Source organism: Bufo bufo, chromosome 2 (genome assembly GCF_905171765.1).
Source record: "Bufo bufo chromosome 2, aBufBuf1.1, whole genome shotgun sequence".
Taxonomy (NCBI): Eukaryota; Metazoa; Chordata; class Amphibia; order Anura; family Bufonidae; genus Bufo; species Bufo bufo.
The window spans coordinates 18,910,548-18,927,146 of record NC_053390.1 but is presented as its reverse complement, the minus strand read 5'-3'; the positions used below and the strand labels follow the sequence as shown (position 1 = coordinate 18,927,146).

Genomic DNA, 16,599 nt, shown 5'->3' with positions numbered 1-16,599 from the left:
AATGGGTCCGTCCTCCGTTTTCCACTGACAAGAATAGGACAGGTTATATTTTTTTGATGGACTGGAATCAAGGATCACGGACGCGGAGAAAAAACGGAGGACTACCAGTTTTTTTTCACAGCTCCATAGAAATGAATGGGACCTCCGCTAAACTGTGAAAAATGACGGAACGGACGCGGATGCACACAACGGTCGTGTGCATGAGGCCTTAGTCTGTAGGAGCAATGAAGGTCACAGCGCTAGGAGAAAGTATACTATGAGCCAAGAAGACAATGTCGGTCAGTGACAATGGTGACGCTGTCATGGAGCAAATAGAAGAGTTTATTTTATCTGTAAATACTGTTTGAATGAAGATGAAATATTAATATGTCCCCATACATTTTGACGTGAAGTCTTTTTTGTTATATTGGTTTCCTATGATAGAAGACAATGCAAGTCATGTGCAACCTGCAAGTCTTGTACAGTTTGGCAAATATTTTTTACTGCCAAATCTCAGCTCTAAAATAGCTGTGGGACAGCAAGTTGCAGACAAGTTGTGAGAATGTTCTGAGACTTGCAGTAATGTGATACATGTTGCCATGTAGCCCAAAACTTAATGTCTGTGAATAAGATGGGTTTAAAATTCTTTTTTGCTCTTTTTGCATTTCCCATATCTAAAAAACAATATAGCGTATTTTTCGTCCCATAAAAAGGTTTTTGAGGAGGAAAATAAGAAAAAAAATATTTTGAACCAAAAGGTGTGCTTTTGGTGGACTTTGAACTAATGGTGGTCTGTGGATGACACTATTATGGGGGATCTGTGGATGATGCACTGTTATGGATCAGTGGAAGACACACTGTTATGGGGGATCTGTGAATGGCACTGTTATGGGGGATCTGTGAATGGCACTGTTATGGGGGAGATCTGTGGATGGCACTGTTATGGGAGATCTGTGGATGGCACTGTAATGGGGGATCTGTGGATGGCACTGTTATGGGAGATCTGTGGATGGCACTGTTATGGGGGCATCTGTGGATGACACATATATGTGTTATCCACAGATATCCCCCATAACAGTGTCCCTGTATACAGTAAATAGTGACCCTAAAACAAGGGGGGCCGGCAACTGGTGTTAAAATAGCTGCGGGGCCCGTTGCAGTCACTGTACTCTAATACACCAGGCCCCGTACATACCAGTATTCAGATGTAAACTGTAGGCAATCGATATGTTAACTGTAGGCAATCCATATTTAAACTACAAGGTAGAGCAATCTGCGTACCTTAGTACTCACTATTGAACGCCCGTACTTGCAGGCAGGGTTGCCGGTCACACACTTCCTCACGGCGCATGCTCCGTCTGCTTCATTAATAAAGTGGGCGGAGCATGTGCCGTGAGGAAGTGAGTAACTGGCCAGCCTGCCTGCAAATGGCAGCATTTACCCCATAAGACGCACTGCCATTTCCCCCCCACTTTTGTGCGTCTTATGGGGCGAAAAATACGGTAGTTTTTCCTGATCTGTTGAATTTTAGTTCCTTCTTACAAAGCATTTTCAACATGTAAAACATCAAAATGGCTTATCTCCTGTGTGATTTCTCTGATGAATATGAAGTCTTGTTTTAGTAGTAAAACATTTCTTAAATTCTAAACATGGATACTGCTTCTCTCTTGTGTGAGTTCTCCTATGTTTAGCAAGACTGGATTGATCTGTGAAACATTTCTCACATTCTGAACATGAATATGGCTTTGCACCCGTGTGACTTCTTTCATGTATAACAAGATCTGCTTTCCTTCTATAACATTTCGTACATTCTGAACATGAATATGGTTTCTCTTCTGCGTGAATTATTTCATGTTTCACAAGATATGATTTTTGTGTAAAACATTTCCCACATTCTGAACATGAATATGGTTTCTCTCCACTGTGACTTTTCTCATGTCTAATAAGATAGGGTTTAACTCTAAAACATTTTCCACATTCTGAACATGAATATGGCTTCTCTCCTGTGTGAATTCTCCCATGTATAACAAGACTTGATTTATCTGTAAAACATTTCCCACAATCTGAACATGAATATGGCTTCTCTCCTGTGTGAATTCTCATATGTATAACAAGTGTTGATTTATGAGTAAAACAGTTCCCACATTCTGAACATGAATATGGTTTCTCTCCAGTGTGACTTTTCTCATGTCTAATAAGATGGGGTTTAACCCTAAAACATTTTCCACATTCTGAACATGAATATGGCTTCTCTCCTGTGTGAATTCTCCCATGTATAACAAGACTTGATTTATCTGTAAAACATTTCCCACATTCTGAACATGAATATGGCTTTACTCCTGTGTGAATTCTCTTATGTTTAACAAGATATGATTTTTTGGTAAAACATTTCCCACATTCTGAACATGAATATGGACTCTCTCCTGTGTGAATTAGCTCATGTTTAACACAATCTGATTTACTTGTAATGCATTTCCCATATTCCTGCTGTGTTGTGTGAATTCTTCTGTGTGTAGAAACTCTTGATTGTTCTGTAAACTCTTTACTACCCTGAAATCTTTTATCCCCTTTCTGATCTGTATTTTTGGTAACAATCTGTAATTGGTCAGGGGAAGGTTCCTCATGATGAGGGGGATTATATAATAGATCTGTACTTTGAAGTCCTGGGTGTACATTAAGGGTAATGAGGTTTTCTCCTGAAGAGCGCTGCAGGACATCTTCATCTTCTTCTTTGTAATTTAGTGATAATATAGCTTTGCCCTTAATAATTTTACTGGAATTCTCTGTGAAAAAAAAAAGTGGAATTTGCGATTATTTTTCAAACCACAGAGTGGACAAACCTATAACATTCCTATTAGGCTGTAATTAGATACAGTCAGGTCCATAAAAATAGGGACATTGACACAATTCTAACATTTTTGGCCTTATACACCACCACAATGGATTTGAAATGAAACAAACAAGATGTGCTTTAACTGCAGACTGTCAGCTTTAATTTGAGGGTATTTACATCCAAATCAGGTGAACGGTGCAGGAATTACAACAGTTTGCATATGCGCCTCCCACTTGTTAAGGGACCAAAAGTTATGGGACAATTGGCTTCTCAGCTGCTCCATGGCCAGGTGTGTGTTATTCCCTCATTATCCCAATTACAATGCACAGATAAAAAGGTCCAGAGGTCATTTCCAGTCTGCTATTTGCATTTGGAATCTGTTGCTGTCAACTCTCAAGATGAGATCCAAAGAGCTGTCACTATCAGTGAAGCAAGCCATCATTAGGCTGAAAAAACACAACAAACCCATCAGAGAGAAAGCAAAAACATTAGGCCTGGCCAAAACAACTGTTTGGAACATTCTTAAAAAGAAGGAACGCACCGGTGAGCTCAGCAACACCAAAAGACCCGGAAAACAACTGTGGTGGATGACTGAAGAATTCTTTCCCTGGTGAAGAAAACGCCCTTCAGAACAGTTGGCCAGATCAAGAACACTCTCCAGGAGGTAGGTGTATGTGTGTCAAAGTCAACATTCAAGAGAAGACTTCACCAGAGTGAATACAGAGGGTTCACCACAAGATGTAAACCATTGGTGAACCTCAAAAACAGGAAGGCCATATTAGAGTTTGCCAAACAACATCTAAAAAAGCCTTCACAGTTCTGGAACAACATCCTATGGACAGATGAGACCAAGATCAACTTGTACCAGAATGATGGGAAGAGAAGATTAGGGAGAAGGAAAGGAACTGCTCATGATCCTAAGCATACCACCTCATCAGTGAAGCATGGTGGTGGTAGTGTCATGGCGTGGGCATGTATGGCTGCCAATGGAACTGGTTCTCTTGTATTTATTGATGATGTGACTGCTGACAAAAGCAGCAGGATGAATTCTGAAGTGTTTCGGGCAATATTATCTGCTCATATTCAGCCAAACGCTTCAGAACTTATTGGATGGCGCTTCACAGTGCAGATGGACAATGACCCAAAGCATACTGCAAAAGCAACCAAAGAGTTTTTTAAGGGAAAGAAGTGGAATGTTATGTAATGGCCAAGTCAATCACCGGACCTGAATCCGATTGAGCATTTCACTTGCTGAAGACAAAACTGAAGGGAAAATGCCCCAAGAACAAGCAGGAACTGAAGACAGTTGCAGTAGAGGCCTGGCAGAGCATCACCAGGGATGAAACCCAGCGTCTGGCGATGTCTATGCGTTCCAGACTTCAGGCTGTAATTGACTGCAAAGGATTTGCAACCAAGTATTAAAAAGTGAAAGTTTGATTTATGATTATTATTCTGTCCCATTACTTTTGGTCCCGTAACAAGTGGGAGGCACATATGCAAACTGTTGTAATTCCTGCACCGTTCACCTGATTTGGATGTAAATACCCTCAAATTAAAGCTGACAGTCTGCAGGTAAAGCACATCTTGTGGTGTATAGAGCCAAAAATGTTAGAATTGTGTCAATGTCCCAATATTTATGGACCTGACTGTATATGGTATAAACCAGCTCTGCCTCTAATGCCACCAGATGTAAGGTAGTTGTCCTATAATTCAGGGTCCAACCTTTTAAACAGGTCTTGAGGCATGACTTGGATAATAATTAAGTCAGCACCATTAGATGCTCAGTACAAGATGGTTCTGCTGTGAGATCCTCCTTCCTCCAGCAGCAGGTTCAGGGTGTAATTACACCTCCTAATTCCTTCTGCTGTTATTTTACTGCAGCCTGGACTAATCTTGTGTGAGACAGCAGCAGCGGGGGAGGAGGTACACTGAGAGGAGCATGTCACTTATAGGGGTTGTCTCACTTCAGAAAATAGCATTTATTATGTAGAGGAAGTTAATAAAAGCCGCTTACTAATGTATTCTGATTGTCCATATTGCTTCCTTTCCTGGCTAGATTCATTTTTCCATCACATTATACACTGCTCGTTTCCATGGTTATGACCACCCTCTAATCCAGCAGCGGTGGTCGTGCATGCAAACTATAGGGGAAAGCACTAGCACGGTCCCAACCACCAGAGAGGCCGGCGCTTTTTCCTCTAGTGTGCAAGCACGACCACCCCTGATGAATTGCAGGGTGGTCGTAACCATGGAAACGAGCAGTGCATAATGTGATGGGAAAATGAATCCAGCCAGCAAAAGGAAGCAATATGAATATCTACAATACATTAGTAAGTGGTTTGTATTAACTTCCTCTACATAGTAAAGGCGATTTGCTGAAGTAAGACAACCCCTTTAAGGAACAGATGGACGCTGGGAAGACACAGAGTGAGAAACGAAAATGACCTCAAAGGGTTAAGACTCTGATCATCTGAGAGTCTGGTCATGACCACATCTGCATTTAACAAAATTGTATGCCACGAGGTAAAGCAGACATCTCATTCTAAGTGTATGGACATGACAATGCGGTCTGTATAGCCTAATGGCCGCACAGTCCCAAGATCTCGGTTTATAGACATTTTCAGGATGCAGTGGATTAGACAGAGTGATGTCATCAATCAGAACCTGTAATAAAGGTCTCCAGCCCCTTGTTGGGTCCATTACACTAAGAATGCAGGATGTTCTAAGGGGAACGAGGGTCCTATCAAGAATTAAGAAGGTGGAGCTAATGACGTGTCCTGTGAGTGCAGGTGACCATCACTGAGACGTCTGTGTCTGTACAATAATCACATGTGACATCGGAGCTTCCTGATCATCGTGGAGCTGAGGACAGGAGTCCACCGACAGGAAGGAAAAACACAACAACCAAACAGCTTTAACCACTTAATGACTAGGCTGGTTGTCATTTAATGACCTTTTTTATATTCTCATTGTTATATTCCAAGACCTAAAACTTTTATATTTTTGTCTGTGGCCGTACGAGGACTTGTGTTTTGTGACAGGAGTTGTACATTTCAATGGAACCATTTACTTGTAATTTATTGTTTTGCTTTTATTTTTTATAACAACATAAAAATCCCCAGCAATTGTCTCATTTTGTTTCTTTTTTTTGCTGTTTTCTTTGGCGTGTTTAAAGAAATAAGTGTCACATTCTGTCTAAGGGACGGGGCAACACAGAGGGGAAGTCACATGGTCGACAGATGTCAGCTGGATAAGGGGAAGACTTCATCAGAATCACATTCTCCATTCATGATTCCATACCTGTAGTGACATCTCCTGGAATGTCCTCCTCCTCCTCACTCTTACACGGGGGATCGCCCATCATCCTCTCTTCTTCATCCTCCACTTTAATATCAGTCGGATCTTCCCCCTGATTTGTCATCTGTAACAAGTCAATACAATACAGCAGACAGGTGGGAAATCTAACAGATCCACAGAAGAGACCCCCACAATCTATGACCCCTCTATGACTGCAGGACCCCCCTATATAGATGTGTACAGGGCTCAGCTCCATCTACCTGAGGGTTCTCTGGGACCTTCTCCTCTGGACAGTCCTGGGAATACAGAGGACGGGGACATCTCTCTGGTGGATTTCTCCTCCTGGATCCATCTGTGGAGACACAAGCACACAGTGACTGAATACATGGCCTCCTGTAGATCTTCTAGGTTCAGTTATCAGGGGAAATAACAATGTTCTGCTCCTCACCACCTGTGCTGAGATGCCCACAATGGACCCCTGAGCATCTGAAAAGGAGCAATGGAAGAATAAACATGATCTGAAGAATCACATTACATCATGTGGATGGTGAAGTGCATGTGCGTGCCACTTACCTGGTGGACAGATAGCACTATGGGAAGAAGACAAGCTGGTGAGGGCAGTGCGATGCTCTGGGCAATGTTCTTCTGAAAACCTTGTCTGCTGGCATCATGTGGATGTGACATGTACCACCAAGCACCACCCTTCATGGTAGCAGTGCCCCCTAATAGCGTTGCCCTCTTTCAGCAGGATAATGTCAGGATACACTGCAAAAACTGTCCAGGACTGAGGAACATCACAAAGAGATGAAGGTGATGACCCGTCTCCAGATGCCCAGATCTCAAGTTGATCGTCATGGAGAATGCACTGACCAACTTATGGGACTTGCCTTAGAGATACTGGTCTCCCCTTGTCTGAAGACATGGGCTATGGTCACTGAAGGAACGTGAGGAGAATGGCTCTAAACTCCCTCCCATGGTGAGAATCCTCCTCCTGAGCCGTATTCTACCTCCCCTGAAGTGGGAAAGATGCAGGTAGCTCCCATCCTGACCGACTTGTATCTGAGGCAGTTACTATGGGATTCCTTTTACCCATTGACCTCCGTTCTGTCTATTACACCTTTTGTTATGTCCTGTTCACCATAATGTCTCTTTACTGTGAGGGGCACTGATGGCGGTTGTGCAGGGGAAGGAGTCGCACCATTTGGGGGAATGTATTAAGACTGGCGCTTCTTACTCCAGTGTAACTAGTGAACCCGCTGGAGTACGATGCCCCCGGATTATGAAACGGTAATGATTCTGGAGCATCTTCAGGAGTTCTTTGTGGCTGAGAAAGAAATCTAGGGCTGCTCAGGAGCTAGAGATGATTTCTGGTCTAATGTGCGCCAGTTTTTTGTGTACATGTTGTTAAATGATTTGGGCCGCAGAGATGTTGGTTCAGGGAAAACACAGGAGGCGCCACTGAGCGACAGCAGGTCTGAGACAAGCCGGAGAGGGAGCACCATAAGAGAATTACAAAACTGCAGCTGAGTTACATCTCACCACCTCAGACATGTTGCAGTATCTCCTGGATGGGTCATCAGTATCTGATCAGCGAGGATCTGACACCCGGGACCCTTGTAGAGTAACCTAAGCCACTGGTCATGTTCATCGGTCACATGGCCTAGGAGCTCCGTCCTATTGAAGTGAATGAGGCTGAGCTGTGATACCAAGCACAACCACTATACAATGTGCAGCGCTGTGCTGGGCGAGCTCTGCGGAGGCTGCGGTGGTGATAGGAGCGTCGCTGCCTCCTCAAATAGCTGATCGGTGAGGGTCCCCGGTGTCTGACCCCCGCTGATCCGACACTGATGACCTATAGAGAGGATAGGTCATCAGTATAAAAATGTCAGAAAACCCCTTCAAATGTACAGAAGACTTGCCGCTCCATAATTCAGATCCCGGAGGGTCCTCTTTCCTGGCCAGTATGGAGACAGTCCATGGTGTGGTCATGGACATCAAGGTGAGACATGGTGATCACTCTCATCAGTGATCAGATATAACCCAGGCCTAGGAGTATAAACATAACATCTTATAAACTGCCACCAATAGTCGGATCTCCTCAGACGTTCTGCGAGCGGTTGTGTTGTGGTCACTATAGGAAACATAAACCGTCCTCTCAGCTAATGTGCTCCATAGTATGGAGACGCTGAATCCTGACATCTCACCACCTGACAATGGCCCCCAGGTCTCCGATCTTAGCGCCAGGTCACTGGACTGACCCCAGCATGGAGTTACAGCGCAGTGATAATAGGTTCTGAGACCGAGCAGAACCCGAGCTTCTCCACACTCATGTAGACAGGACCTGGCCACTCCTTATAAAAGCCCCTGGACTGCCCCCTGCAGTTCACTGCTGAATAGCTGGGGGCTGTTACCATAGTAACACATGGCACCGGGGTTCTGTGCACCACGTGTTACTATAGGACTGTAGCACTGACACCTCTGTCTTCTCCAAGTACTGCAGATGCCGTGTATTATAGAGCAGCCATCTATTGTGGGGGTGGGGGAGGGCAGAGATCGTCAGTGTAAGGCCTTGTTCACACCAGGTCTGTACATGTCACTGCACACACGTGTATACACTGCACATGACGGCTCTTACCTTGTGATATAAGAGGCTGGTGCTCCTCCATTACATGTCACTGCACACACGTGTATACACTGCACATGACGGGTCTTACCTTGTGATATAAGAGGCTGGTGCTCCTCCATTACATGTCACTGCACACACGTGTATACACTGCACATGACGGCTCTTACCCTGTGATATAAGAGGCTGGTGCTCCTCCATTACATGTCACTGCACACACGTGTACACACTGCACATGACGGGTCTTACCTTGTGATATAAGAGGCTGGTGCTCCTCCATTACATGTCACTGCACACACGTGTATACACTGCACATGACGGGTCTTACCTTGTGATATAAGAGGCTGGTGCTCCTCCATTACATGTCACTGCACACACGTGTATACACTGCACATGACGGATCTCACCTTGTGATATAAGAGGCTGGTGCTCCTCCATTACATGTCACTGCACACACGTGTATACACTGCACATGACGTCTCTTACCTTGTGATATAAGAGGCTGGTGTCCTCCATTACATGTCACTGCACACACGTGTATACACTGCACATGACGGCTCTTACCTTGTGATATAAGAGGCTGGTGCTCCTCCATCATCATGGCCTCCTTGTACAGGTCCTTGTGTCCTTCTATATACTCCCACTCCTCCATGGAGAAATAGACAGTGACGTCCTGACACCTTATAGGAACCTGACAACACAATGACACCGTCATCACCCAGACCCCTCCAGTGCTGTTACTGGAGAATTTCCCTAGCATTCCCAGCAGTGTCACCTCTCCAGTCAGCAGCTCCATCATCTTGTGGGTGAGTTCTAGGATCTTCTGCTCATGTATCGGGGGGTGAGGGGTCCTGCTCCGCCCTCCTGACTCCTGGAGATGGATGATGGGAGTCACACAGTCCCCCGATGTCTTCTTCACTATTGTGTACTCCTGTGGATGGAGAGAGACACTTAGGGAATAAACCCTTCAGGGGCCATGTGCTCTCCTCCGGCCTTCTCCTCCTGGTACAACGTGCCTACTTACCTTCTCATGGCTCCTACAACATGACTATTGGTCACTGGTCACATGACACATCACTCACCATATTTGGGGCTGATCTTCAGGTTCTCCATCACTTGGAAGGTCTAGGGGACGTTCTCCAGGACCCTGGACTCTTCTGATCACTTCCTATGATGGATTCTCCTTCCCGATGTCTGACTTGTTACAGAATAGAATAAAGAGGAGAGAAATCTAGAAAAGTTTACCTCTCCGCTCAGCAGGGAGATGATCTCCAAGGTGAGGTCTAATATTCTTCTGCTGATCTCCTTCCTGTCCATCCTTGGTGGTCATTCAGGAGAAGAGGAGAGAACTGGAGGAGCTGGAGGCTTCTAGTACTGCAGGCGCCTTTATGAGAAGAGGAGAGGAAATCATCCAGGGGACAAGACCAGATGTCACCTCCAGAACCGCACTTCCTGAGCCTGGAGGGGCCCCGCTTCTCAGAGCCCCCACCACATGGATTCCAGGGGCCCCAACATGGAGATCTCTGGTGGCTCCACAGGAGATAAATGTCTGATAGATGCAGGTCCCACCTCTGGGCTGTGCTCAGCTGTGTCCACAACTCCTAGAGAAGAGACTGGAGAGAGCTGAGCTCAGGCCGGGCCCCGCTCCATTCATTCTCCTCCTGGAGGCAGGGGCCCCTCACCAGGACAGTCAGGGGCCAGCGAATGATGACAACCCCCACTATCCCCACTACTACTCCCCCCATCATACTAAGCTGAGGAGCGGAGAAGGATTCCTTGTGTGTAATGGAGGAGAATCTCCAGAGGTGACATGTCTGAGCTCTCCACCACACTGTCTCCTCACAGCTCATCTTACCTGCAGGCTGGAGGAATGGCTGATACCAGAGAGAACAAGAGCCCTGACTACCGACCAGGACCTGCCCAGTATCTGCTGCACTGCCAGAGCTGAAGGACCTGGGGTGACGTCACCGACATGTGATCAGGGGGTGGGGCTCTGCAGAACAAAGGACCACATGACAGTGACATCACCATAGGTCCTAGAAGTACTAGAAGCCTCCAGCTCCTCCAGTTCTCTCCTCTTCTCCTGAATGACCACCAAGGATGGACAGGAAGGAGATCAGCAGAAGAATATTAGACCTCACCTTGGAGATCATCTCCCTGCTGAGCGGAGAGGTAAACTTTTCTAGATTTCTCTCCTCTGTATTGTATTCTGTAACAAGTCAGACATCGGGAAGGAGAATCCATCATAGGAAGTGATAGGAAGAGTCCAGGGTCCTGGAGAACGGCCTCCAGACCTTCCAAGTGATGGAGAACCTGAAGATCAGCCCCCAATATGGTGAGTGATGTGTCATGTGACCAGTGACCAATAGTCATGTTGTAGGAGCCATGAGGAGGTAAGTAGGCACGTTGTACCAGGAGGAGAGGACCGGAGGCACATGGCCCCTGAAGGGTTTATTCCCTAAGTGTCTCTCTCCATCCACAGGAGTACACAATAGTGAAGAAGACATCGGGGGACTGTGTGACTCCCATCATCCATCTCCAGGAGTCAGGAGGGCGGAGCAGGACCCCTCACCCCATCACAGAGCCTCCCCCTCCCCCCCTGATACATGAGCAGAAGATCCTAGAACTCACCCACAAGATGATGGAGCTGCTGACTGGAGAGGTGACACTGCTGGGAATGCTGGGAAATTCTCCAGTAACAGCACTGGAGGGGTCTGGGTGATGACGGTGTCATTGTGTTGTCAGGTTCCTATAAGGTGTCAGGACGTCACTGTCTATTTCTCCATGGAGGAGTGGGAGTATATAGAAGGACACAAGGATCTGTACAAGGAGGCCATGATGGAGGAGCACCAGCCTCTTATATCACAAGGTAAGAGCCGTCATGTGCAGTGTATACACGTGTGTGCAGTGACATGTAATGGAGGAGCACCAGCCTCTTATATCACAAGGTAAGAGCCGTCATGTGCAGTGTATACACGTGTGTGCAGTGACATGTAATGGAGGAGCACCAGCCTCTTATATCACAGGGTAAGACCCGTCATGTGCAGTGTATACACGTGTGTGCAGTGACATGTAATGGAGGAGCACCAGCCTCTTATATCACAAGGTAAGAGCCGTCATGTGCAGTGTATACACGTGTGTGCAGTGACATGTAATGGAGGAGCACCAGCCTCTTATATCACAAGGTAAGACCCGTCATGTGCAGTGTACACACGTGTGTGCAGTGACATGTAATGGAGGAGCACCAGCCTCTTATATCACAAGGTAAGACCCGTCATGTGCAGTGTATACATGTGTGTGCAGTGACATGTAATGGAGGAGCTCCAGCCTCTTATATCACAAGGTAAGAGCCGTCATGTGCAGTGTATACATGTGTGTGCAGTGACATGTAATGGAGGAGCTCCAGCCTCTTATATCACAAGGTAAGAGCCGTCATGTGCAGTGTATACACGTGTGTGCAGTGACATGTAATGGAGGAGCACCAGCCTCTTATATCACAGGGTAAGAGCCGTCATGTGCAGTGTATACACGTGTGTGCAGTGACATGTAATGGAGGAGCACCAGCCTCTTATATCACAGGGTAAGAGCCGTCATGTGCAGTGTATACACGTGTGTGCAGTGACATGTAATGGAGGAGCACCAGCCTCTTATATCACAAGGTAAGAGCCGTCATGTGCAGTGTATACACGTGTGTGCAGTGACATGTAATGGAGTAGCACCAGCCTCTTATATCACAAGGTAAGAGCCGTCATGTGCAGTGTATACACGTGTGTGCAGTGACATGTAATGGAGGAGCACCAGCCTCTTATATCACAAGGTAAGAGCCGTCATGTGCAGTGTATACACGTGTGTGCAGTGACATGTAATGGAGTAGCACCAGCCTCTTATATCACAAGGTAAGAGCCGTCATGTGCAGTGTATACACGTGTGTGCAGTGACATGTAATGGAGGAGCACCAGCCTCTTATATCACAAGGTAAGAGCCGTCATGTGCAGTGTATACACGTGTGTGCAGTAACATGTAATGGAGGAGCACCAGCCTCTTATATCACAGGGTAAGAGCCGTCATGTGCAGTGTATACACGTGTGTGCAGTGACATGTAATGGAGGAGCACCAGCCTCTTATATCACAAGGTAAGAGCCGTCATGTGCAGTGTATACACGTGTGTGCAGTGACATGTAATGGAGGAGCACCAGCCTCTTATATCACAGGGTAAGACCCGTCATGGGCCGTGTATACACGTGTGTGCAGTGACATGTAATGGAGGAGCACCAGCCTCTTATATCACAAGGTAAGAGCCGTCATGTGCAGTGTATACACGTGTGTGCAGTGACATGTAATGGAGGAGCACCAGCCTCTTATATCACAAGGTAAGAGCCGTCATGTGCAGTGTATACACGTGTGTGCAGTGACATGTAATGGAGGAGCACCAGCCTCTTATATCACAAGGTAAGAGCCGTCATGTGCAGTGTATACATGTGTGTGCAGTGACATGTAATGGAGGACCACCAGCCTCTTATATCACAAGGTAAGAGCCGTCATGTGCAGTGTATACACGTGTGTGCAGTGACATGTAATGGAGGAGCACCAGCCTCTTATATCACAAGGTAAGACCCGTCATGTGCAGTGTATACACGTGTGTGCAGTGATATGTAATGGAGGAGCACCAGCCTCTTATATCACAAGGTAAGAGCCGTCATGTGCACTGATTACACACGTTACACCCATAAATTTAAATGTCTTTTATTGGGACTTTATATCATAGACCAACACAAAGTAACAAGTATGTGTGAAGCGAAAAGACAATGATACATGGTTTTCAAAATATATAATAAAGAAAAATCTGCGCCTTGATTTTGTGTTCACCCCCCTGTGCTCTTTTACTGTTCTGTGAAGGCCTTGTTTTTTTTTTAGAGAACATTAGTGATCAAACAGCATCATGAAAACCAAGGAACACACCAGACAGGTCAGGGATAAAGTTGTGGAGAAGTGTAAAGCAGGGTTACGTTATAAAAAAATATATCCCAAGCTCTGAACGTCTCAAGGAGCACTGTTCAATCCATCATCTGAAAATTAAAGAAGCTTGACACAACTGCAAACGTACCAAGACATGGCCGTCCACCTGAACTGACAGCCCAGTCAAGGACAGCACAAATTAGAGAAGCAGCCAAGAGGCCCATGGTCATTCTGGAGGAGCTGCAGAGATCCACAGCTCAGGTGGGAGAATCTGTCCACAGGACAACTATTAGTCGTGTGCTCCAGAAATGTGGTCTTTGTGAAAGGGGGGCAAGAAGACAGTAATTTTTAAAAGCCATAAGAATTCCCATTTGCAGTTTGCCACAAGCCATGTAGGGGACAAAGCAAACATGTGGAAGAAGGGGCTCTGGTCAGAGGAGACCAACATGGAATGTTTTTGCCTAAATCAAAAATATTATGTGTGGTGGAAAACTAACGCTGCACATCACCCTGAACACACAATCCCCACCGTGAGACATGGCTGTGGCAGCGTCGTGCTGGGGGGAGGCTTTTCTTCAGCAGGGACAGGGAAGCTGGGCAGAGTTGATGGGAACATGGATTGAGCTAAATGCAGGGCAATCCTGGAGGAAAACCTGGTAGAGGCTGCAAAGACTTGAGACTGGGGCGGAGATTCACCTTCCAGCAGGACAACAACCCTAAGTATCCAGCCAGAGCTACAATGGAATGGTTTAGATCAGGGATGCCCAACCTGCGGCCCTCCAGCTTTTGCAAAACTACAACTCCCAGCATGCCTGGACAGCCTACAGCAGCCAGGGTTTGCACCACCAATGAGGCCAGGTGAGGCGATCTCCTCAGGCAGCACCAGGTAGGGGCAAGAGGGAGACAACAGAAGAGCCGTGGGCAATGAATGCTTTCATTGTGGCAAAGTGGTTAGGGTAAGAAATTAGGGGGCGCCGTTTGAGTTTTTGCCTCAGGCAGCAGAAAGGCTAGGTGCACCCCTGACAGCAGGGCATGCTGGAGGTCCGCAGGTTGAGCATGCCTGGTTTAGAACGGCCCAGTCACAGTCCAGACCTATATCCTATTGAGAATCTGTAGCAAGACTGGCGTTCTCCATCCAATCTGACTGAGCGTGAGCTCTTCTGCAAAGAAGCATGGGCAAAAATGTCATCCTGTAGATGTGCAAAGCTGGTAGAGGCCTACCCCAAAAAACTCACTGTGATTGCAGAGAAAGGTGGTCCTACAAAGTACTGACTCGGGGGGATGAATACTAATGCTGCCACACTGTCCTGATTCTAATTTATTAAACATTGTGAAAACCAGGTCTTATTTTCTTCTCACTTGCACCATACCTGCTGCCACCTAGTGTTGGTCGGTCACATAAAATCTCAATAAAATACATTTAGGTTTTGTGGGTGTAACGTGAAAAAAATGTGGAAAAGTTCAAGGGGTATGAATACTTTTTTGAGTCCCCATATTACAAGAAATCCACATATTTTGGTGATTTCCTTTCTAAACAGTTAAATCAAATGAATTAGTGAAGAAATCCCCCAAAAATAACAGCGGAGAAGAAAACTCCTCATCTTACTTCTATATTTTATATATGAGGCTGGGGGCAAGAACTGAGGAGACATCTGACAACACACAAGGTCTCCTGACAACTCTGCACACAAGTCACAGGGGGACATGTTGTCTTCAGGATATTCCTATAGAACAACCTTAGGCTGTGATATCAGCAGCCAGATGTCTATAATCTAGTGCCCACTATACAGCTCTCCGGGAACATGTCTTCTGGGGGTCTCCTATAAGGGTCTATGGAGGGAACCTTTCCCCCCTTATGCCCCCTCTCTGAGCGGTGACCGGCTGATGTCTATAACCTAGTGCCCACTATACAGCTCTCCGGGAACATGTCTTCTGGGGGTCTCCTATAAGGGTCTATGGAGGGAACCTTTCCCCCCTTATGCCCCCTCTCTGAGCGGTGACCGGCTGATGTCTATAATCTAGTGCCCACTATACAGCTCTCCGGGAACATGTCTTCTGGGGGTCTCCTATAAGGGTCTATGGAGGGAACCTTTCCCCCCTTATGCCCCCTCTCTGAGCGGTGACCGGCTGATGTCTATAATCTAGTGCCCACTATACAGCTCTCCGGGAACATGTCTTCTGGGGGTCTCCTATAAGGGTCTATGGAGGGAACCTTTCCCCCCTTATGCCCCCTCTCTGAGCGGTGACAGGCTGATGTCTATAATCTAGTGCCCACTATACAGCTCTCCGGGAGCATGTCTTCTGGGGGTCTCCTATAAGGGTCTATGGAGGGAACCTTTCCCCCTTATGCCCCCTCTCTGAGCGGTGACCGGCTGATGTCTATAATCTAGTGCCCACTATACAGCTCTCCGGGAACATGTCTTCTGGGGGTCTCCTATATGGGTCTATGAGGGAACCTTTCCCCCCTTATGCCCCCTCTCTGAGCGGTGACGGCCGATGTCTATAATCTAGTGCCCACTATACAGCTCTCCGGGAACATGTCTTCTGGGGGTCTCCTATAAGGGTCTATGGAGGGAACCTTTCCCCCCTTATGCCCCCTCTCTGAGCGGTGACCGGCTGATGTCTATAATCTAGTGCCCACTATACAGCTCTCCGGGAACATGTCTTCTGGGGGTCTCCTATAAGGGTCTATGGAGGGAACCTTTCCCCCCTTATGCCCCCTCTCTGAGCGGTGACCGGCTGATGTCTATAATCTAGTGCCCACTATACAGCTCTCCGGGAACATGTCTTCTGGGGGTCTCCTATAAGGGTCTATGGAGGGAACCTTTCCCCCCTTATGCCCCCTCTCTGAGCGGTGACCGGCTGATGTCTATAATCTAGTGCCCACTATACAGCTCTCTGGGAACATGTC

General features: G+C 46.6%; 1 protein-coding gene across 1 annotated transcript in view; it reads right to left on the bottom strand.

Moving 5' to 3' along the window:
* Positions 1-987: 987 nt before the first annotated feature.
* LOC120990641 (zinc finger protein 501-like) overlaps positions 988-16,599 on the bottom strand; it is a 149,263-nt gene continuing 133,651 nt past the window's right edge. Inside the window, exon 2 of the mRNA XM_040419557.1 lies at positions 988-2,762. Within this exon, the coding sequence (XP_040275491.1) occupies positions 1,546-2,762 (1,217 nt within the window). The 3' untranslated portion in view covers positions 988-1,545. The remainder of the gene's footprint in view (positions 2,763-16,599) is intronic.